General features: G+C 36.5%; 3 protein-coding genes and 2 long non-coding RNA genes across 5 annotated transcripts; all 5 read left to right on the forward strand.

Moving 5' to 3' along the window:
• Positions 1-877: 877 nt before the first annotated feature.
• LOC124630110 lies at positions 878-1,884 on the forward strand. The gene is made up of 4 exons (XR_006984379.1): positions 878-941; positions 1,045-1,083; positions 1,499-1,554; positions 1,770-1,884. It is a non-coding gene; the product is annotated as an uncharacterized LOC124630110 (long non-coding RNA).
• Positions 1,885-2,827: 943 nt separating this feature from the next.
• On the forward strand, positions 2,828-4,868 carry LOC124629959 (putative odorant receptor 92a). The gene is made up of 5 exons (XM_047163642.1): positions 2,828-3,642; positions 3,948-4,044; positions 4,129-4,233; positions 4,580-4,735; positions 4,812-4,868. Exons 1-5 carry the CDS (start codon positions 2,828-2,830, stop codon positions 4,866-4,868), a joined length of 1,230 nt encoding a protein of 409 aa, XP_047019598.1.
• Positions 4,869-5,987: 1,119 nt separating this feature from the next.
• LOC124629658 (spidroin-1-like) lies at positions 5,988-10,716 on the forward strand. The gene is made up of 13 exons (XM_047163171.1): positions 5,988-6,054; positions 6,311-6,373; positions 6,774-6,836; positions 7,806-7,868; positions 8,291-8,359; positions 8,630-8,680; positions 8,902-8,961; positions 9,324-9,389; positions 9,630-9,686; positions 10,024-10,089; positions 10,262-10,297; positions 10,538-10,594; positions 10,667-10,716. Exons 1-13 carry the CDS (start codon positions 5,988-5,990, stop codon positions 10,714-10,716), a joined length of 768 nt encoding a protein of 255 aa, XP_047019127.1.
• A 1,627-nt stretch (positions 10,717-12,343) lies between these two features.
• Positions 12,344-15,123, forward strand: LOC124629659 (secreted protein C-like). The gene is made up of 7 exons (XM_047163172.1): positions 12,344-12,419; positions 13,035-13,142; positions 13,222-13,272; positions 13,976-14,026; positions 14,111-14,164; positions 14,569-14,832; positions 15,059-15,123. Exons 1-7 carry the CDS (start codon positions 12,344-12,346, stop codon positions 15,121-15,123), a joined length of 669 nt encoding a protein of 222 aa, XP_047019128.1.
• Positions 15,124-20,361: 5,238 nt separating this feature from the next.
• Positions 20,362-21,316, forward strand: LOC124630136. Its single transcript, XR_006984384.1, has 4 exons — positions 20,362-20,391; positions 20,720-20,773; positions 21,081-21,173; positions 21,302-21,316. It is a non-coding gene; the product is annotated as an uncharacterized LOC124630136 (long non-coding RNA).
• Positions 21,317-23,565: the final 2,249 nt, after the last annotated feature.

Here is a 23,565-nt window from a genome sequence, read left to right on the forward strand (position 1 = left end):
TGTCATACACTCAACGAATTAATCTATATTACGCATGCATCAAAGGCTCTCAGTATGGGGTACTCCCGTGATTTGAACAATAGGAATTATGAGATCTCGCTACGGGTAAGAGCTTCTTGACCTAATATGGAATTACGCAGCTACATTCATACGAATTTCAACATTATAAGTGTAAGTTTAGGATTGAAAATTATTTGCATTGGTGACTTCAATTAATAGGATTTTGGTGAATTTGTTTGATGACGATTTCGCATTTTTATACGATTTTTTTTATAATTATTTCACTTACATTTTAAAGATTTTGAAGTGACAGCAACTGATATTTAATAAATAATTTACTCATGTAACATAAATAACTTGGTACCGATGTAATAAAAAATATATAAATATTATCATATTTCATTATAATAAAATATTATCATATTTCATTATAGTCACGATATTATTGAAATGACGTAGGTAATTATGGCATTTTCGTTTCACGAATTCTAGTAAGTACATTATGTGATATACTTTTAATGGATTTATGTTATCTTTTATAAGCGTACGCCGTTTTCAAGTGGCCAGTTTGTTTTCCATTTTCAAAATGAAAAGCAAAATTATTCTAAGTATATGGATATTTCCAATAGTCTGTGAGTTTTAACTATATTGTTATTTTATGATACATATCTATCATTTTTTTATTTTTTCTATGTCGTTCGCTCAAATATTTTTTTTAGTATCAGTAGCATCAGCTGCGGCCATTCTCTTTGGTGGTGATGATGCCGAGGGCGGTGGTTTTGGCAAGTTTTACTACAATTTATTTATTAAAAGAATATTTATTTATACATTACAAGAGCAGCATTTAATCGTTTATTAATATAAAATTTCAGGTTTTGCATCAACTATACCTGGCATGAGTATTGCGACGGGTGTATTGAATAGTGCCATGGGCATGGCAGGTAAGACAAGTTAGGTACTAGATAAATGTATTATTAGTTCCTAGTTTTTTATAACATGTTAATTGTAACGTCTTTTCGTTTCATCAAATATAAATCTTTTTAGGTCACATGATGAATACTGGCACTGACCTGGCGACTAAAGGTATGATATCCTCCTAATGCCCTAATCTGGTCTTGAGACATCACCTACATAATCGGCAAGAATCGCATTAACACTGCGCGGCACTGTGACGCACACAAATGTTTCGTCTGGATCATTCGCTCTAGCAAACAGTTACAGCAACAAATTGCGTACGGACATTTCCGAAATGTTCGCAAAATCACAACCTTTGTGTGCGAAAACTACTAACAGTGGAGTTGCGAGACTTTATTGGTAGAATCTCGCCATTACGCATTATAAGAATGTATACCAGCTGAACCTGCTACTCTGTAGAGTTACGAGCCTCTATTTGATCTTGGTACGAGAAGCAATTTTATTAATGGAAAAATCTTTGTCAGTTTTTGCACCAGTTTTTTTTACAATTTACTCAAATGAAAATCTTTTGTTTTTGCAATAGCTATTAGCATAGCGACCAGTATGGGTTAGTCATACAAGTTCTCCAAACATCAGAAGGTGAGTACAAATTACATTGAAAAAATACAGATTTCTCAATTTTCTTAGTTGGGGGACAAAACTAGTTTAACACTATGTAGGTACAAAATAATCCATTAATGTTGTAATTTAATGTTTTTGTGTGTTTAAAAACCATGTAAAACAGCTAACAGATACCCAACTTTGGTAGATATTTACTTTCGATAATTATTTAATATACATTTTTATGTTTTCAGGAGCCGCTGTTCCAGTTGAGCAATATTTATGAAGAAATCTTGCATAAATGTAATAACAATAAATACTGTAAAACTATATATGTATATCTGGTACCAATATTTATTTCCACTAAGCAATTTATAATTTCAATTCTTATTTATTAAATGTTCTACAACGTAACACTTTTGTCTTTTGATATGTGGCCTCTTTCCTATTTCCATTGCTAGGTAGGAGAACTACAAATGAGATGAAAAGTATGTTTAAATGCTCATACTATAAAAATACTGTAACAAACAATTGAAAGACTGTCATATTAGATACTGGGAACCACTACGCACGTAGGGATCAAAACTAGCTATGCCACTCTGGAAGTGTAGCTTTCTAACACTGATAGTATTGTTTAAATCGACTCAGCAGATTTGGAGCCTTTGGGGTAAAAAAAAATAAAAAACAAACAAAAAAATAAGTAGGTATAGCACAGATAACATTCCAATACTTCACATTCCCTAGAAATATATGAAGATCTGAAAGTATGAGATGTTTAAAACGAAGGAGATGAATAATAAAAGATAATGTAGCTTCACAACAGTGGAAGAATTTATCAAATCGATCAATGATTTCGGAGGTTATTCATGTTAAACAAACAATGAAAACTTTTTTCTTTTTACTAATATTGTAGATAACCTTTTCTACTACCAAAGTAGAGAATGAAAAAAAAATAATTACGAAATTACGCCTTTCCATGAAGTCTTTTCGATCGATGCGCATTATGTTCTAGAATCATAAGCTTCTGTAATAAGCACTGACAAAAACATACTTACATGACTTGTCTTTGATCTAAGGAACAACCAGTTATTTGTCACAAACGTGATTGATTCTTGTGCCTTTTACATGCTACGATTTTACTTATGACTTGGTCTAGATAAAGGATTTTTACAATCTAGAAATTGAGATCGGATACTATTAATGGATGTCATTGTAACAATGTATTGCTTAAGACATTCAATGTATTGATTTAAAGAAATGTAAAATCACACATATATCGGAGCAAGCGGTAAGAAAGAACCATTTTCTCACAATGGCTGACAAATCATACGATTCTTTAAAAGAAAATTTTCTGCATGAAATGGATTTCATCAGTAACCTTGGCGTAAAAATGTTCATATATCCTTTTGTAGGCAGATCCAAGCTTGCCACTTACTGTTACCACATCACATATGGACTCTTATTTTTCACAATGACCCAATTAATGATTACTCTAACCTTAATTTGTATTAATGACATCGACGTTTTCGAGATCATCAATGTGGCTCCGAACATCGGAGTCTGTCTCATGATTCTGATCAAATACGGGAAAATTCATGACAATAAAGTGCTGTATGATCAAATTAACAAACATTTTCGATTTGATATATGGGATGCTATTTCGGATACACCAGCCCACAAAGAGATTTTAAATAATAGTACATGGATGACTAAGATTATATTGAGATTTGAGTTCTACTACACTATTGGCTTGGTTATCGTCATTGATTTGTTTCCAAGACTTATCATGGTTTACCAGAACAATATTTTGGGGAAAGAAAAACAGTACTTATACCCGTTTGACGGTTGGTACCCGTTTGATAAGATTCAATGGTATGACGCTGCATATATCTGGGAAAGTTTCATGACAACAGTCGTAATTTTTGTCTTCGTTTATGTTAATATGCTCCATATGTCTTACACACGATTTATTTGTTTAGAATTAAAAATACTTGGTAGTTCCATGGAAGGACTAATTAGCAATGAAGAAGTTGTTAAAATCAAGAAACGTAAAGATGTCGATAGAATACATTGCAACATTAGGAAAAAACTAAAATTTATAATTTGTAAGCATCAGTTTTTGGACAGGTAAGAAACGTGTGTGTTGTTTATAGAAATTAAAAATGATTTATTCAGCATTTACGCCATGTAGTAAATGTAGTAAAGTTAGGTAACATTTGACTTGCTTTTTCCCAACTAAGTTATGATTAGCTTCCAGTCTAAACATACCAGTATTTTACATGGAGCGACTGTCTAACTGACCTTCTTAACAGAGATACCTGTGCAACCCTATACACATACTCCTACATCATGGTAGGACTGGTGGTACGACTTTCTCGTAACTATCCTATAGTAAAATGGAAATCGAAAATAATATTTTCTTTTGATTGCAGAATAGTATCTGATTTAGATGAAGTTCTGGGTGATGGCATGTTTTTGACATACTTATTTGGATCTGTATTCATTTGCTTGACTATATTTACAGCAACGGTAAACCTTTTCCTTACATTTTAAATAATTTTAAATATAAGTAAAAAGGCAAATTAAGTAACTAATATCCTAATTATTTCCTAGGTCGTGGATAATCTCTACAAATCTATGAGATATTTTTCCTTCTTTTGTTCTTTGCTTGTGGAAGTTTTCATCCAGTGTATAATAGGACAACTTCTTATAGATCACGTAAGTTATATTAGGTAATCTATGCTTATATCATAAAGCTAATGAGCTTATTTATTTGCATTAATTCTTGTATTGTTGGATAGCATATATTTTCAGTGTGAGTTATTCTCTGCGACACAGAAAAACCGTCGGCAGGAGCTAGTACCTATCGTTATATTTTCCTAGCTTTATCATGCATTAAAATTGTGGTAATACTACTCGAGATAAAAGTTTACCTTCTTTTCCCTCATTCCTTGTTCTCCACCTTTTTGCGAATCTACTATTTCATAGAAAGCGATGTTGTAATTTGATAATTTGATATCTACTTGTATTCATTTACCCAATGTACCTCTCGATATGTTTTCAGAGTAATAAACTAGAAAGAGCCATATACTTCGCAGACTGGGTGTATGCTGATTCAGATACAAAAAAGATGTTGCTAATATTCTTGATGCGTTCACAAAAACCTTTCGGTTTGAGCGCAAAGGGCTACTTGACTATGAATTTAGACACTTTTAGTGGGGTAAGAATTATAAATTAAATCTACTAGAAGCACCGATTTTTGCTCCTATTTACAGTAAAATGTGTTTGATTTCCAGGTCTGCAGCTTGTCCTACCAGTTTTTCAATTTACTGCGCACTGCATACTCGGAGTAATAAATTATCAATAAATTAATATCAATATCAATAAATTAATAAATATCTATTATATGTCTTAATCGTCATCATTGAGTACCAATACATCGCGCCAAATAACTTTGCATCTCTGTAGCTCTCAACACAACACAGCAGTAATAGCAGCTTAGAATATAACCCCCAAGTGCACTGTTAAGGTTTTTGCAATGAAATCCAAATTAAAATACTTAGCAATCAACCAAGTTTGTTTTATTTACTTGCTTAAAAACACTATGTACAATGGTGTTAATCAAATCAATTGAAGATTGCACATGTTAATACCCTTCTTTTTTCGTGACCCTGTTTTATCCTAGCTTATGTATTTATCTACATATTAATATCTAGTATAAACAGGAATGTACATGTAAATTGAAGCTTTTACATTTAACTTTACGATACTTATAGGTACATAATACAAAAAGTTGGCAAATAACCTATACCCATGCCCTTATTCCATTTGCTCCATACTTTGAAAAACACCATCTCTAAAAAGTTCTTACAAAATCAAATATGTACCACAAAACCGCTTCAAAGAAAAATGAAAATGTATTTATCAGCAAGATTTTCACATAGAAACATAATATGAATATTTGCAGAAACCTCCACAAAATAACGGCATGCATTCGACGACGCAAATGTAGAAAACTGAACAGCCAATGGCTTCGTATATTGAAATCGGCTCTAGGGACGTCATAAAAGCAAGATGTCTACCTTCATATCGAGAGAGTGGATGAAAAATAGGCGTATTGAGCGTGTATTGTCTCACTGCATAGCATTTTCACCCTATATTGAATCTGTTTATTTCATAATTAAAAGCAAGTAGATAACTAATGGAAGTATTAGTTTATCTATACGCAAATGTCTGTTCTACAGTACTAAAACTGAAACTAAGGGGATTTTACAGTATATATAGGTAATTATAATGATAACTATCTATTCTATTATTACATATCTATCACGAACACTATAAAGAAATGTCATAAAAGTTTTATTAAATTAGTTCATCACGAATTTGGTGTAATTTTCGTATTTTAATTGATTTGGTTTGGTTTAAATACTGTAGCGTTACCTGGTCTCATCAGTCCAGGCACTCGTTGGAAGATGGGTACCAAACTGTGGGCTATAGTTCTCTTAGTCACATTGCCTTCGGGCTTATTAGCACAGGATGGTGAGTTCCATTTTTTTATTTTTAGATTTTCCTATTGTAGCCAACATTTTATTTTTTTATTTGTTAAATATTTTGAATAAATAACAAATAATGATTCTGTAAAATGCATGAAATGAAAAAAACATGAATTACTTTACGTGGATGATATTTAGCGAAATCAGTTAAGTACTATATAAACTTTTATCCGACAACCTGCAACCCCTTACAAAGACTACATCTTATAATTTGTCTGAAAATTTACTTAACTTCTTTACAGTAATTTTAGATGATGGAGACGATTCCATAAGTTCTGCTGAGTCTCAAGCCCTGGCCCAATCAGGCAAGAATTTGATTTAAATACCACACATACTATAGCTACATTAGGTTCTTACATTTATCTCAAACACAATTTCGGTCCGCAGATCGGTCGGTCGGTTCAACGACAAATGGTCTTACTACAAAAACTTAACCATGTGTCAAACACTTGTCTAAAAAAAGTGTGGTTCCAAAATGGACCTTATTTCAACGTCATAATTTGTCATTTTTTTAGACAAGTCTTAAACTGACGTTTAAAAGTTTTTGTGGTAAGACGGAAAATGTTTGGCGACAACCCACAGCTTGGTTTTTATCGCTTTTTCGAATTTCAGTTTTGTGTTTAAAAAATTGTATCAACTGCTTCTTTACCGGCAATTAAATCATCTATAAAGTATTAATATAATTGTTGTTACTTTCTTTCATAGTTGCTGAGGGAGATGACGATGGCGGTTTAGGACTATCAAATGCTTACGCAAGTTCAATAGCTCGTAAGAACTTTTCATATCCATTTGTCAGAACTCAAAAAAATCTGTTTACACACCTATTCACTTGCCTACAAAATACTACGTTGGATTTATTCGGCTTTAAATAATAATATAAGCATAAGCTTGAATTATCCAAACTAATGCTGCCTTTCAAAGCCTCTATAAGAATTATCAACCTTATGAACTTCGAAATTAGAATTAGTTTCGTATTAAAAGAAAAATATTTTTAAATATCTATTTGTCCCACTCTTATTTATATCTATCCCTTTCATTTCGTGCGTGACGTCATTGACGTGTCATTTGTTTCATTACACGTTTTTTTTTTACTCTTTCCTACATGATCAGTCTATCCCTTTCATTTTATGCGTTTGGAACTTCCATTCAAATTCGCTTACTAAGCGACTTGCCAAAAGAAAAAAAAATCACATCTTAATGTTTACCAAGGAGTTTCGCAATAAAATGATAATAAAATTGTGTTCGAAATTCAAACAAGCCAGCGCAATGAAAAGAAAAAAAAAGAAAATGGCGCGAAGATGATTGTGTTTTATTACGTGATTGTGCTTTCTTAATTTGAAATAAATAAATATAAAATTAATAAACCTTAAAATTATCGGTCAGTGGGTCGTCTTAGGGGCGGAGTTTGTTACATTTAATTCTTGACTACTTACAAGTTCTAAAATTTGTTAAAGATTAATTTATCTAAATAACGCAACCTAGGTACAAACATGTATTAGCTGTGTGTTTTTAATAAGTTGAAAACTCAAGCAAATTTTTAATACGTTTACGTCAGAATTGGAAAATCCGTCTACCAAACCGGTGTTCTGATTTCCATAAGTTTTACTTTAATATCCCTTGTATGTACATGATCATATGTTATATTAAACTATGTATATGGAATGGTAATTGATAGCCCGCTGATAGCTTTTTGATTGATAATTAGTCCTCCTTCTTAATTAATTCCTATCTCTACAGAATCTGGCGCGGACGGATATGGTGGTGACAGTGGAGCTCAATCTCTAGCCAACGCCTATTCTCGTAAGTTATTTTTTCAATACATTTTTAATTCGCCAATAAGTCTTACCTAGTCAAAGAAAATGAATAAATACAAAGAAAAAGGCAGTTTTTCTGTGTACATGCAACATTGAAGGCTGAGTTATCTTGGCTCTGTGTTGTGAATTAACTGTAAAAAATTATAATGTTTATAAATGGCAAGACTTTTGAGGCCGTGCTGTATACCTAACTAGCCGTTTTCCCGCGGTTTCACCCGCGTCCCGTGGGAGCTACTGCCCGCACCGGGATAAAATATAGCCTATGTTACTCGCAGATAATATAGCTTTCTAATGGTGAAAGAGTATTTAAAATCGGTTCAGTAGCTTTTGAGTTTATCCGTTACAACCAAACAAACAAAGTTTTCCTCTTTATAATATTAAGTATAGATAGGCATTTAATTCTTACAGAGTCGGGTAGCGATGGATACGGCGATGATGGCTACTCGCAATCTCAAGCACTGTCAAACGCTTACAGTGGTAAAACATTTTTTTAAGTATATTTTAGATACATTCGAGGACAAGGTAACTCATCATCTGCTAAGCTTTTTTTTTGCTATTAATTGGCTTATTAAGGTGACCGCCTATTTGACCTTCTCAAACCAGTCACCCACTAGTCGGATAAGGCTGTCTGTCGGATTTTCTGACGTTTAAGTACTTCTGACTACCCGGATATGACGGCTGAGGCTCTCAATTTAATAACACGTTAACATAGAATTTTCATATTGATGATTTGTTTTTTAATTGCAGGAGCTGGTGGAGATGGGTCAAATTCAATAGCTTCAGCTAACGCTGCCAGCAGTGAGTCTATAGCTTTATTTTTCTTATTTGTGCCTTTATTGAAATGTAATGACTATAAACGCATTTCTTTATCTCCAACCAGTTAGGTGTTAATAATACGAAGGTAATAGATACATAGCTATATCGTAACTAATAAATAGATTGCATAGTACGATAATTAACTGAAAATATTCATCTTATTTCTGTAAAAAAATATGACGAATGGTTGTTTGTTGTTATAGGAGCTGGTGGAAAAGGACGAAATGTAGCACAATCACAAGCCATCGCAAGAGCTGCTAATCGTAAGCATTATCATTATTTTGTAACCTTAATTCGTTTCGTTTACTCTTAATCCCTCAGTGAGCTATGTATAGCTCACAAATCTATTGCTAACACTTTTTATCTGGTTGACATAGAAAGAGTCAGCAATAATTCTAAAGAAGCACTAACTTTAAAGGAGGTTTGTGCAACTGACGGATTTTCTCTCCATATAGACTTTTCCCACTGAAAAGTAACTTGCCAATTAAAATGCCAATTATTTAAATCTTTCATTTTTTCGTGGATTCAACAAATACATACCTCTATATTTTATTCTTAGTTACTAACGTTAATATTAGTCTATCAATACAACCAAGTTGAAGTCAAACTTCACTATGTCTTACAGTAGGTTACGGTGGACAAAGCGGTGCCCAAGCAGGATCATATTCGCTCTCAGGAGGACAAGGCAGAGGTGAGAATTACAGACTAAATATTAATTAAAAAGGCAAATTGCTAAATTTATTTAAAATTCAGTATTTCAATCATCTCAATTCAATGGCTATAAAACCACTCTAAAAATTAAGTGAGTCAGTCAACGGTATTTACCGTAGTACCCTTTTTGGAAAACCAAAAAATCATTTCCAAAAATGAATGTAAAATAACAACGATAAAAGTAAAGTACTTATAAATGAATTGACTTGTGTTCTTTCAGGAGGTGGCTATGGACAGAGTTCAGCACAAACAAGAGCAAGTGCAGGAGGCGGCAAAGGTAAGAAATTGCTTCATAGAAACAATGAGGTATAGACTTTTGTTCAATGGTGTAATTTACTCAACAATTAAGAAATTTATGATTTGCCATTTTATTTGTGAACTACGAAGCATTTTTTGATATGTGTTGTTGATCTTTTATGAATCCATTACAAATCTCGGTGCTAACCTTCTCTACCTCATTCATAAGTGATGATTATATCGTTCTAACAATATAATGATTATATCGTTCTAACAATATGTTAACATATCTTGTGCTTGATGCATATATAAGTATGTACATTGTAAATATAGGTACGTACTTATGCTGTAATTCCTTATATTTTATTTATATTCAGGCGGTTACGGCCAAAGTATGGCCCAGGCTGGATCATACGCAGGGTCGGGCTCAGGAGGCAGAAGAGGTAAGAACTACTATAATACCTACATCAGCAATAACAAAAAAATTATAAGTAGTGCGATAAAAATATAAATATGAAAATAAATAATTTAAATAAGGAAAAAAGTAATCCAATGTTACTTTCTACAAAAAATGACAACATGACTTGTTTGTTTAGTTCTCTTTATCGTTTATAGGATTGTACAGAAATCCATTCTGGGGCTTCGGTGAAGGTGAGTCATTTAAATAGTTAAATTAAGATTGACACTGGAGTTTTACTTTTTTATCACTGGTAGTTATTTGAAAACAAAAAAAAAAAACATCTCTTAATTGTTTTCGAATTTAATATTTCAAAGATTTTTGTGTTATCCAAGCTGCAAACTCATAAATGCCTATCTATTTGGGTCACTATGTATAATATGACTGAGAAACTTAGAAGTACATAAGGTTTATTACCTTTATGAATCTCACAGGAACATATTTTGGACCACGAGGAAGATTTGGCTCACAATCCCGCTCCATAGCATCAGGTAAATATAGATACTATAAGTAAATTAAAACACGAGAAGAATGAGCGTTGATAATCAAATTCTATATTCTAGCCAACGCTGGTAGCAGAGGTGGCAAGTCCCAATCACAAGCAAGTAAGTAGAAACAACAAATGTGAATATCACATCGAATAGGTATAAGAATTATAATGCTTTAGATACAATTTGATACTCCCTTGGTAATTTCAAAACGCTTTGGAATTACTAAAGATATGAAAATATTCTGTTTTCAAAATTATAATCAAACACAGAAAATAAAAAAATTGGTTGTTTCGAAAAACGGTAGTTTACATGTAGTGAAATTCAATACTTTTGATGAATTATCAAAACCTATGATAACAGAATACAATATTTTGACCTAGTAAACAACCCTTTTATAATCGTCCTCAAATAAATCTTATAATAATACGTATAAAACACACTACACACATTATAATACATCCAATTGCAGTTGCCAATTCTTATGCTGGAAGTCGAAACCAACCAATACGGCGCAGACCAATAATAATAAGACCCGAACCAGGTAATATATTATTTACATTAAAAAAAATAGAAAATATAGAATTTAGCACGTTTTGTTTCCCATCATTACGTACTTTGCAATTTTTTGAATATTTTTTTTAAGGACGGATAATGATTAATGTTATATCTTTAATGTAATTTTTTACTTATTTTCGTAACAGTTTGAATCACTTGTTTTTTGCCAAAGCCTTATACATATTCGTGCATTATAAGTTATTCACGGCTTTTGTCATACTAGATATCGTAACCGATGGCACTGAAGGTATTGATGAAAATCAGAAAGGATCTCAAGGTAACCAACCTGGACCGAGCCCGTCACCAAAGAACGCAGGAGATCAAGGAGGATCCCCAGGAGGACAGGGATCTCAGGGTAGCCAACCTGAACCTAGTCCGGCACCAAAGAACCCAGGAGGTCAAGGCGGATCCCCAGGAGGACAGGGATCTCAGGGTGGCCAACCTGGACCGAGCCCGTCACCAAAGAACGCAGGCGGTCAAGGAGGATCCCCAGGAGGACAGGGATCTCAGAGTAACCAACCTGAACCGAGCCCGGCACCAAAGAACACAGGAGGTCAAGGCGGATCTCAAGGTAGTCAACCAGAAACGAATCAAAACGTTCCAGGGAAGAAAGTAGTGACAACCATTACTACTTCATCTGGATCTACAAGCGGTAAGTACTCGTCGTATCAATGATGTTAAAAATGAAATAATCAAATTGCGTCACTCACCTTCGATAATTTTCTTTACAATTCTACATTTAATAATTACCTATATTGAAATTAATCATTCAAGTTTTACACCTAATATTGAATGAAGTTGTTTTCCTCACTCCTGATCATGTTAGAAGTTACATAATTCATTATTTTCTAGTTGTGACGTCTGGACAAGGAGGGTCAGCTACTTCATCAGGCTCCTCAGAAGGTAGGCGAGCATTTATAGCTTTACACATTATGTTATGATTACTTGTGATAAATGTATATAGGTACACACACTCATATCTTATTTCCTAATTTTATTTTTCAAACGTGGCATCTATCTTTCAGGAAGCAGTCAAGACGGGAAAAATTCACAATCGACAACTAAAACATCAGGTAATTGAAATATTGGCATCAGCAGTGTTTCTAAAGATACCATACCACTAAACAAACATAGCTAAATATGTTTACAAAAAACTTTTTGTATAAAAAACAAAACTTTATTTTATTTTACACAATGATACTTTTATACGTCACAGGCACTTCTTCAGGAAATGCTTCAGGTAGCTCAACCGCGGGTACATTATCAACAAGTAAGTACATCCTAGGACATGTTGTCACGTTTACAGTTTCACCTAATTTCTTAATTGTAATTTTAAACTTGCATAAAACAATCGTGTAAGTCGTGGTGGCCTAGTGGGTAAAGGACCAACCTCTCAAGTATGAGGGCGCGGGTTCGATCCCAGGTCAGGCAAGTACCAATGCAACTTTTCAAAGTTTGTATGTACTTTCTATGTATATCTTAGACACCATTGGCTGTGTTTCGGATGGCACTTTAAACTGTAGGTCCCGGCTGTCATTGAACATCCTTGGCAGTCGTTACGGGTAGTCAGAAGCCAGTAGGTAAGTCTGGCACCAGTCTAACCAAGGGGTATCGGGTTGCCCGGGTAACTGGGTTGAGGAGGTCAGATAGGCAGTTGCTTCTTGTAAAGCACTGGTACTCAGCTGAATCCGGTTAGACTGGAAGCCGACCCCAACATGATTGGGAAAAGGCTCGGAGGATGATAAAACAATCGTGTTATTTTAAAATATCGTTTATAATGTCGTTAAGATTTTTTAATCTGAATTACTAGCAGACTTTCCCCGCTTCTAGATACAAATGCTTAAAAGCAAATTCAGTAGTCCTGAACATCAATTGCTTTTTTCAGCAAACGAATCATCTGAAACTAGACAATCAGGAGGAGATAACCCACTGGCTAAAATTCAACTGGGCAAGACAACTATAATCATAGGCGACACTTCTGGTTCTCAAAGTGGTAGGTTCTCATTTTACATTATATGAAAAGTTACAGTATTGAATTGAAATCCCATAATAATCAATGTCTCATCTTTTAGTTGTTTCATCTGGACAAGGAGGAACAGCTACTACTTCGGGATCCACAGAAGGTAGGCATATAGTTTTTATTTATACTTTACTAGCTTCTCCAAGCGGTTGCATTCGCATCCCACGAGAACCTCTATAAGAACACGGATAAAAAGAGCCTATTGCCTTCCTCGATAAATGGACTACCTAAAATATTATACATTTTTAAATCGGGCCAGTACTTCCTGTAATTATGGTATTCAAGGAAATAAACCAATAAAGTCTCTAGCTTTATAACATTATAGTTCGGCCATTCAGAGAATGCGTTCCTGACACGTCGCGATTGAACTGACGACGTAATAACATTCATTGATTATTGATATAATAATGTTGTTTTAATGCTCCTCAATTGTTAAAACGGTAAACAACCAGCAAAAATATTTTTATCGTAACTGCAACGCCATTGCAAAGTTACGTCGTCAGTTCAATCGCGACGTGTCAGGAACGCATTCTCTGAATGGCCGAACTATAGTATAGATAATTTCAATTGCAATTTAAGAAAGTCGTATAACTTAAAATTTAAATAGCACTCTTATGTTCAATAGCGCAGGTATATTTCTGCGAAAGAATTACCCATAAGAAATCTTAGTAAAATTGAAATTTAGTACCGTCGATTAGTATTACGGATAAACAATACGGAGGTAACAAAAAAAGCAGCAAAATGACTTAAATTTTAGTGCAAAAATAATTCTAAACAATAACAACAACATTATTTTCTCTCCTTAGCCAATACTAAAGACGGAGGCAAATCTTCGAAATTAACATCTCAGACCTCAGGTAATTAAGCTTTATTTAATACTTAACATAATGTAGCATACGCACTCGATAGTAAGACTCTACCTCTAAAACAAAACTTTGCAGGCACTTCTTCAGGGAATGCTAAAGCTGGCTCGACCTCTGGGGGTTCAACACAAGGTTTGTTTATTTTACAAATATTTAACCGACTTTTATATATTTAAAAACGTTTCCTTATGACATTTCAGCGTCAGATATTTGATGAAGAAAGGCAATCTGACTTAAGTTTCAGATGTCTTAATAATGATTAGACGTGTTCGTGACGTGACGTTCTCGTGGTTTCACCCGTGTCTAGTAGAAATATTTCCAGTACCGGAATGAAATATTCGGAAACAGAATACCTTTCCAACAGTGAAAGAATTTTTCAAATCGGCTTTATAGTTTCGAGCCTTCGGGGTATAAACAAACAAACAATGAATCGTCGTAGAAGGATAGATGAATCTGAAAACTTTACAAAATAGTATCGTAATAATTATTTATTTTCCACGAAGCCAAATTTAATGATTAATTTTTATTTTTCCTAGTAATCAATATAAGCGACACCGGTGAAATAACAACTGGCAAGGAACAAACTGGCAAGGGTAGCCAACCTGAACCGAGCCCGTCACCAAAGAGCACAGAAGGCCAAGGAGGACAGGGATCACAGGGTAACCAACCTGAACCAAGCCCGTCACCAAAGAAAACAGAAGCACAAGGCGGATCTGAAGGTAGTCAACCAGAATCGAATGAAAACGTTCCAGGGAAGAAAGTAGTGACAACCATTACTACTTCATCTGGATCTACAAGCGGTAAGTACTCGTCGTAGCAAATGTTGTTTTGATGTAAAAAATAAAATAGTCAGATTGCGTCACTTACATTCTACAATATTCTTAAGAATTCTTACAGTTGATGATTATATTGAAATTACATTTATTTAATAGTCTACAAACATTTAAGTTTTAGATCATATATTAAATGTTGTGGTTTATTTCATTCCTGATGAAGTTATAAGTTCCTTAATTAATTATTTTCTAGTTGCGACGGCTGGACAAGGAGGGTCAGCTACTTCATCAGGCTCCTCAGAAGGTAGCAAGCATTAATACCGTTATCATTGTTTTTCTAATTACTTGTGATATATTCACTCACTAATACCTTATTTCCTAGTTTTATTTTTCAACCGTGGGATCTCACTTTCAGGTAGCAGTCAAGACGGGAAAAATTCACAATCGACAACTAAGACATCAGGTAATTGAATTTGGAAAGTTATTCCGATCTTATTAACTTTCTTCTTCAATGTCATCCGTCTAAAATTTCTTCTTTTAATGCTGTTTACAATTTAGAGAGACAGATGCTTTAAATATATTAAAATATCACTCAGTAGGACCAGTAGCACTGTTTCTTATAGATACCTTACCACTTAACAAACATAGCCCAATGTGCTTACATACATTCATTAATAGAGCTTATTTACCTATAGTGTCAGACTTGACCATGTATTTTATTTTACCAAGTTCTACTTGTTTTTCTTATCAAACACAGAGTAAAGAACCATTTTTTTTTATTTTACTCTACGACACTTTTATATGTCGCAGGCACTTCTTCAGGAAATGCTTCAGGTGCCTCGGCCGCGGGTACATCATCAACAAGTAAGTACCAACTAAAAAATGTTGCCAAATTTACAGTTGCACCTATTTTCTTATATAATTGTAAGTTTAAACTTGGCTCTAAAAATCGTGCTATTTTCCAATATCGTTTTTGATGTCGTAAGATTTATCAATCTGAATACTTGCAGACTTTCACCCGCTTGTAGATACAATCAGCTAATTGGTAATTCAGTAGTCTTAAACATCAATTGTTTTTTTCAGTAAACGAATCATCTGAAACCGGACAATTTGGAGGAGATATAACATTGCCCAAAATTCAACTGGGCAAGACAACTATAATCATAGGCGACTCTTCTGGTTCTCAAAGTGGTAGGTCTCATATTACATAATAAGACAGTAACAGTTCTCGAAAAGGACCATATCACGTTGTAATGGCCTCAATCTATCATCACTGACAGGACTATTGCAGCCAATAAGCCTGATATATTGATGATTGATAGATAAGCAGTACTCCATGATACGGCGCGTATTGTGAAGAGGTTTCTGTCTCTGGGACCCTAATTACCGGTACCTTGGACCTTGTATCCCGATATCGGTGCCCACCTTTGTTTTATTTTTTTTTATCTAATACTTAAAAATATATGTATAAAGATGAATAAACGAAATATGATCAATGTCTCATCTTTTAGTTGTGGTGTCTGGACAAGGAGGAACAGCTACTACTTCGGGATCCACAGAAGGTAGGCACACAGTTTTCTACTTTATACCTACTATACAACTGAGGTCTTCACTTGTAGTTTGAGAATCTGAATAGATAATAGCACTGTTATCTTCAATAGCGTGGGTATGTTTCTACAAAAGAATAAGGGACTACACACACTTATTCAGCTCTAGTCGCGTTTCGCTGAACGGTTTTGGTCACACTTATTCAGTTCTACTTCTATCAGCGGCGTACAGCGGCGTAAGAGTGTTATCGCCGCTAAAAGCTTTTATCTACTACGTACGGCGCTGAATATGCTGCGAAGACGGTCAGCTACTCAATTAGTATTGTGCCTTCAACATGGACAGTTCTATGTGCGATATTTTTGTCGTTTCGTTACTTGCAGAAGACATAGAAAAAAATAAGCGTAAAAAATTTAAACGCAAACGACAGAGGATCGCTCCACTTCGGGTAAATAGAAATTTGGTTGCATGCCCTAATACGCGACGTATGGTACCCCAATTAAAACAAAACTATACTAAATTCAAAGAGCATTTTCGGATGGATATTGCATAATGATTACGTAATAATAAATCAAATCTATCCAGGAGCTATGCAGGTTCCAACTTGTCGACAAGGAGTTGAGAACCATACGTGTGCAGCGCTGTTCCGCCCCATTCAGCGTCGAACGTGGCGGAACAGCGCTGAATGCGGCAGATCAGCGCTGATCTCCATCTAAAGCACTCGCCTGATAAAAACACATTTGTTCTCATTTTATACTTGTTTGCCGCAAAAGCTGAATAAACGCGGAAAGCTGAATGGATGCGTACGCGTCTCCATACAAAATCGTTGTTTTCTATGGACATAAGCTGAATGGAGCTGAATAAGTGTGAGTAGTCCCTAACCCGTAAATAAGTATACTGAAATTAAAACGATATAAAGTATCAACAATTAGTTTAAAAATAAACGGGCAAAAAAGCAGCCAAATGACGACAATTTAAATGCAAAAATAACAATGAATCAATAACAACATTATTTTCATTTCTTAGCCAACACTAAAGATGGAGGAAAATCTACGAACTTAACATCTCAGACCTCAGGTAACAAAACTTCATTTTAAATTCTTATCTAATTTAAATTGTATATTTACCTTTTGTTGTGTTTTTAATATTTTATTCTGTAATATTATTAAGTTTTATTTGTATTATTTTATAACAATATGTTATTTTTTTTTCTTTCCCTTTTTTTGTTTATGTTAATGTAATTGGTGTGTAAACCGTTTTAACATAATAAATAAATAAATAAAGTTTATGCTTGCTTAATATAATGTATAGCATACTCACTCTACTTCTACGACTCTACCTCTGACACGAAACTTTAATTTGCAGGCACTTCTTCAGGGAATGCTAAAGCTGGCTCGACCTCTGGGGGTTCAACACAAGGTATGTTTTTTTTTTTTACAAATATTTAACCGACTTTTACGTATTTAAAATATTTTGTTGGAGTTCATTGTCAGCCATAAGATTTTATGTAAATTCTGTCAGGGAAAAAAGGCAATCTGATTGTTTCAAGACATTTCGGCACACAAAGCTTCCGCATGTTGACTTCACGTTTTAGATATTTTAATAAAATATCTAGTGTAAACTACTATCAATATCGAGATAAAATATAGCCTAATACAAATATATAAATATATTACTCGGAAAGAGTGTAGATTGCCAACAATGAAAGAATTTTTCAAATCAGCTGTATAGTTTCGGAGCCTTCAGGGTACAAACAAGCAAAAAAATGTGTCGTTGTGGAAGACTAGGTATCTAAAAACTAAACAAAATAGTATCGTAAGAACTATGTATTTCTTCTACAATAAACAAATCTTTCCATATTTTCCATAGTCATCAATATAACGGAAACCGGTGAAATAACAACTGGCAATGAACAAACTGGCAAAAGTGGAGAAAATTCTGATACATCTCCTGGAGGAAAGGGTGGCTCCCCAGGCAGTGAACCAAGCAAGAATGCAACTCAACAGGGTGGGTCCCCAGGCAGTGAACCAAGCAAGAATGCAACCCAACAGGGTGGGTCCCCAGGCAGTGAACCAAGCAAGAATGCAACCCAACAGGGTGGATCCCGAGGCAGTGAACCAAGCAAGAATGCAACTCAACAGGGTGGGTCCCCAGGCAGTGAACCAAGCAAGAATGTAACTCAACAGGGTGGGTCCCCAGGCAGTGAACCAAGCAAGAATGCAACCCAACAGGGTGGGTCCCCAGGCAGTGAACCAAGCAAGAATGCAACTCAACAGGATGGGTCCCCAGGCAGTGAACCAAGCAAGAATGCAACTCAACAGGGTGGCTCCCCAGGCAGTGAACCAAGCAAGAATGCAACTCAACAGGGTGGCTCCCCAGGCAGTGAACCAAGCAAGAATGCAACTCAACAGGGTGGGTCCCCAGGCAGTGAACCAAGCAAGAATGCAACCCAACAGGGTGGGTCCCCAGGCAGTGAACCAAGCAAGAATGCAACCCAACAGGGTGGGTCCCCAGGCAGTGAACCAAGCAAGAATGCAACCCAACAGGGTGGATCCCCAGGCAGTGAACCAAGCAAGAATGCAACTCAACAGGGTGGGTCCCCAGGCAGTGAACCAAGCAAGAATGTAACTCAACAGGGTGGGTCCCCAGGCAGTGAACCAAGCAAGAATGCAACCCAACAGGGTGGGTCCCCAGGCAGTGAACCAAGCAAGAATGCAACCCAACAGGGTGGGTCCCCAGGCAGTGAACCAAGCAAGAATGCAACCCAACAGGGTGGGTCCCCAGGCAGTGAACCAAGCAAGAATGCAACCCAACAGGGTGGGTCCCCAGGCAGTGAACCAAGCAAGAATGCAACTCAACAGGGTGGGTCCCCAGGCAGTGAACCAAGCAAGAATGCAACTCAACAGGGTGGACCATCAAAGAACACCGGAGGACAGGGTGGATCTCAAGGAGGGCAGGTTGGATCCCAAGGTAGTCAACCAGGATCAAATGAAAATGTCCCAGGGAAGATAGTAGTGACAACCATTACTACTTCATCTGGATCTACAAGCGGTAAGTACTCCTGGTATCAAATGTTGTTTTGATGCATCAATAATGGCGTCCACGGCCGATTTCGGCCACGGCGGCTGTTCTCTTGTAAGGAGATCAGCCAGCTGCGCAGGACATATTATAGTGCACGAGTATTTGCACAGACACAGGTGCACTCCCTATTCCTTTACTCTCATAACCCGTTGGGACGGCAATCCGACACGACCGGAAAGAGATCAGGCGCAGGACCGACATTTACGTGCTCTCCGATGCACGGGTGAATCAATCACCAACTTCCAGACTACGAGCTGCTTTGTGAAAGTTTAAGAAAACCCACAAAGCGATTTCGGCCCGACCCGGGAATCGAACCCGAGACCTCGCGCTCAGCAGCAGCACTTGCGACCACTAGACCAACGAGGCCGTTCAACGATGCATCAAATAAAATAGTCAAGCTGAAAGTCTGACACCAGTCTAACCAAGGGGTACCGGGTTGCCCGAGTTACTGGGTTGAGGAGGTCAGATAGGCAGTCGCTTCTTGTAAAGCACTGGTACTCAGCTGAATCCGGTTAGACTGGAAGCCGACCCCAACATGATTGGGAAAAGGCTCGGAGGATGATGAAATAAAATAGTCAAGCTGTGTCAGTTATCTTTGATAATTTTCTTAAGAATTCTACAATTAACATTTATATTGAAATATCGCTCATTTAATAGTCTACACACATTTAAGGTTTAGATCAGATATATTAAATGTTGTGGTTTCTCATTCCTGATGAAGTAAGAAGTTACATAATTAATTATTTTCTAGTTGTGACGTCTGGACAAGGAGGATCAGCTACTACATCAGGCTCCTCAGAAGGTAAGCAAGCATTTGTAGCATTATACTTTATTCTAATTTATTGTGATATATTCAGTCACTCATACCTTATTTCCTAATTTTAATTTTCAACCGTGGCATCTCACTTCCAGGTAGCAGTCAAGACGGGAAAAATTCACGATCGACAACTAAGACATCAGGTAATTGAATAATAATAATGTTTGTTTTATTTTTGGTTTTCTTATTCTTCTTCGATGTCACCTGTCTAACTTAATGTTGTTTATAGTTAAGAGAGATATATGTGAAAAATATATTGAGAAATCACATAGTAGCCCTGTTTCTTATAGATACTATACCACTATACTAAACTAATATGGATATGCTTCCACCCATTCATAAATAGAACTTAAACAGGTATCATACTTGACAATGTACTTTATTGCACTCGACTTTTACTTACTCGTTTTTCTTATAAAACATGAATAAAGAATAAAAGCTTTTTTTTACAATGACACTTATTTGTCGCAGGCACTTCTTCAGGAAATGCTTCAGGTGGCTCGATCACGGGTACATCAACAACAAGTAAGTACACACTAAAAAAAATTGCCACATTTACAGTTTCACCTATTTTCCTGATTGTAAGTTGGTGGCTATTCATTGAAAATATGTAAATTTCTTTGCTTTAAATAAATACAATGCCAAGAGTTTTTTCTAAGTTTAACCTTGAATCAAACAATGTTGTTTTCCAATAATATAGAAACAATATATCGTTAATACTCGTAATTTCGTAAGATTTATCCATCTGAATTACTAACACACTTCCGTGCATTCGTAGATACAAATGTTTAATTGCCAATTCTGTAGTCCTTAACATCAATTGGTTTTTCAGCAAACGAAACATCTGAAACGGGACAATCAGGAGGAGATAACACTCCGGGCAAGACAGTTATAACCATAAGCGACTCTTCTGGTTCTCAAAGTGGTAGGTTCACATTCGACATGATTTCCAAAATTTACATTAGTGAAACAGGGTATCTATGCTCATTTTATATAACATGAAAAAGTAACACAACTGCATTGAAATCCCATAATCAATGTCTCATCTTTTAGTTGTGGTGTCCGGACAAGGAGGAACAGCTACTACTTCGGGATCCACAGAAGGTAGGCACACAGTTTTCTACTTTATACCTACTATACAACTGACGACTTCACTTCGCTCTTAAAAAAAATGCATTATTGAAATAAATAATAGCACTGTTATCTTCAATAGCGTAGGTATGTTTCTACAAAAGGATAACCCGTAAATAGAAAACTGAAATTTAAAACAATACCTCTATATACTATCAACAATTGGTAAAAAGATAAACCAAGTGAAACAATAACAGCATTTTTTTATTTTTTTAGCCAACACTAACGATGGAGGCAAATCTACGAAATTAACATCTCAGACCTCAGGTAATAAAGCTTTATTTTATGCTTGCTTAACATAATGTACCATACGCACTCGATAGTAAGACAATAACAAGAAACTTTAATTTGCAGGCACTTCTTCAGGGAATGCTAAAGCTGGCTCGACCTCTGGGGGTTCAACACAAGGTTTGTTTTTTTACAAATATTTAACCGACTTTTATCTATTTAAAACATTTTGTTGGAGAGTTCATTGTCAGACATAAGATTTTATGTAAATTCTGTCATGGAAGAAAGGCAATCTGATTGTTTCAAGACATTTCGTCACACAAAGCTTCAGCATGGTGACTTCACGTTTTAGACATTTTCATAAAGTATCTAGTGTAGACTACTGTCAATATCGAGACAAAATATAGCCTATGTTACTCGGAAAGAGTCTAGATTGCCAACAGTAAAAGAATTTCTGAAATCAGCTGAAAATTTTCGGAGCCTTCAGGGTATAAACAAACAAAAAATGTGTCGTTGTGGAAGAAAAGATGCATCTGAAACCTGAACAAAATAGTATCGTAAGAACTATTTCTTCTCCACTAAACAATTTTTTCCATATTTTCCATAGTCATCAATATAACCGAAACCGGAGAAATAACAACTGGCAATAAACAAACTGAAGGAAAGGGTGGCTCCCCAGGCATGGAACCAAGCAAGAATGCAACTCAACAGGGTGGGTCCCCAGGCAGTGAACCAAGCAAGAATGCAACTCAACAGGGTGGGTCCCCAGGCAGTGAACCAAGCAAGAATGCAACTCAACAGGGTGGGTCCCCAGGCAGTGAACCAAGCAAGAATGCAACTCAACAGGGTGGATCCCCAGGCAGTGAACCAAGCAAGAATGCAACTCAACAGGGTGGCTCCCCAGGCAGTGAACCAAGCAAGAATGCAACTCAACAGGGTGGATCCCCAGGCAGTGAACCAAGCAAGAATGCAACTCAACAGGGTGGATCCCCAGGCAGTGAACCAAGCAAGAATGCAACTCAACAGGGTGGATCCCCAGGCAGTGAACCAAGCAAGAATGCAACTCAACAGGGTGGCTCCCCAGGTAGTGAACCAAGCAAGAATGCAACTCAACAGGGTGGCTCCCCAGGCAGTGAACCAAGCAAGAATGCAACTCAACAGGGTGGGTCCCCAGGCAGTGAACCAAGCAAGAATGCCACTCAACAGGGTGGTTCTCCAGGCAGTGAACCAAGCAAGAATGCAACTCAACAGGGTGGCTCCCCAGGCAAGAATGCCACTCAACAGGGTGGGTCCCCAGGCAGTGAACCAAGCAAGAATGCCACTCAACAGGGTGGCTCCCCAGGCAAGAATGCCACTCAACAGGGTGGCTCCCCAGGCAGTGAACCAAGCAAGAATGCAACTCAACAGGGTGGATCCCCAGGCAGTGAACCAAGCAAGAATGCAACTCAACAGGGTGGATCCCCAGGCAGTGAACCAAGCAAGAATGCAACTCAACAGGGTGGGTCCCCAGGCAGTGAACCAAGCAAGAATGCAACTCAACAGGGTGGGTCCCCAGGCAGGGAACCAAGCAAGAATGCAACTCAACAGGGTGGGTCCCCAGGCAGTGAACCAAGCAAGAATGCAACTCAACAGGGTGGGTCCCCGGGCAGTGAACCAAGCAAGAATGCCACTCAACAGGGTGGGTACCCAGGCAGTGAACCAAGCAAGAATGGAACTCAACAGGGTGGCCTCCCAGGCAGTGAACCAAGCAAGAATGCAACTGAACAGGGTGGCCTCCCAGGAAGTGAACCAAGCAAGAATGCAACTGAACAGGGTGGCTCCCCAGGCAGTGAACCAAGCAAGAATGCAACTCAACAGGGTGGCTCCCCAGGCAGTGAACCAAGCAAGAATGCCACTCAACAGGGTGGCTCCCCAGGCAGTGAACCAAGCAAGAATGCAACTCAACAGGGTGGATCCCC

This window comes from Helicoverpa zea, chromosome 4, assembly GCF_022581195.2.
Source record: "Helicoverpa zea isolate HzStark_Cry1AcR chromosome 4, ilHelZeax1.1, whole genome shotgun sequence".
Classification (NCBI taxonomy): domain Eukaryota; kingdom Metazoa; phylum Arthropoda; class Insecta; order Lepidoptera; family Noctuidae; genus Helicoverpa; species Helicoverpa zea.

Coding starts and splice junctions, on each gene's coding strand:
- LOC124629658 (XM_047163171.1), top strand. CDS start 5,988: ATGGGTACCAAACTGTGGGCTATAGTTCTCTTAGTCACATTGCCTTCG. Junction 8,360..8,629: donor ACTGTCAAACGCTTACAGTG/GTAAAACATTTT, acceptor TTTTAATTGCAG/GAGCTGGTGGAGATGGGTCA. Junction 10,298..10,537: donor ATTCTGGGGCTTCGGTGAAG/GTGAGTCATTTA, acceptor TGAATCTCACAG/GAACATATTTTGGACCACGA.
- LOC124629659 (XM_047163172.1), top strand. CDS start 12,344: ATGATACTTTTATACGTCACAGGCACTTCTTCAGGAAATGCTTCAGGT. Junction 12,420..13,034: donor CGCGGGTACATTATCAACAA/GTAAGTACATCC, acceptor TGCTTTTTTCAG/CAAACGAATCATCTGAAACT. Junction 13,143..13,221: donor CACTTCTGGTTCTCAAAGTG/GTAGGTTCTCAT, acceptor CTCATCTTTTAG/TTGTTTCATCTGGACAAGGA.
- LOC124629959 (XM_047163642.1), top strand. CDS start 2,828: ATGGCTGACAAATCATACGATTCTTTAAAAGAAAATTTTCTGCATGAA. Junction 4,045..4,128: donor TGACTATATTTACAGCAACG/GTAAACCTTTTC, acceptor ATTATTTCCTAG/GTCGTGGATAATCTCTACAA. Junction 4,234..4,579: donor GACAACTTCTTATAGATCAC/GTAAGTTATATT, acceptor ATATGTTTTCAG/AGTAATAAACTAGAAAGAGC.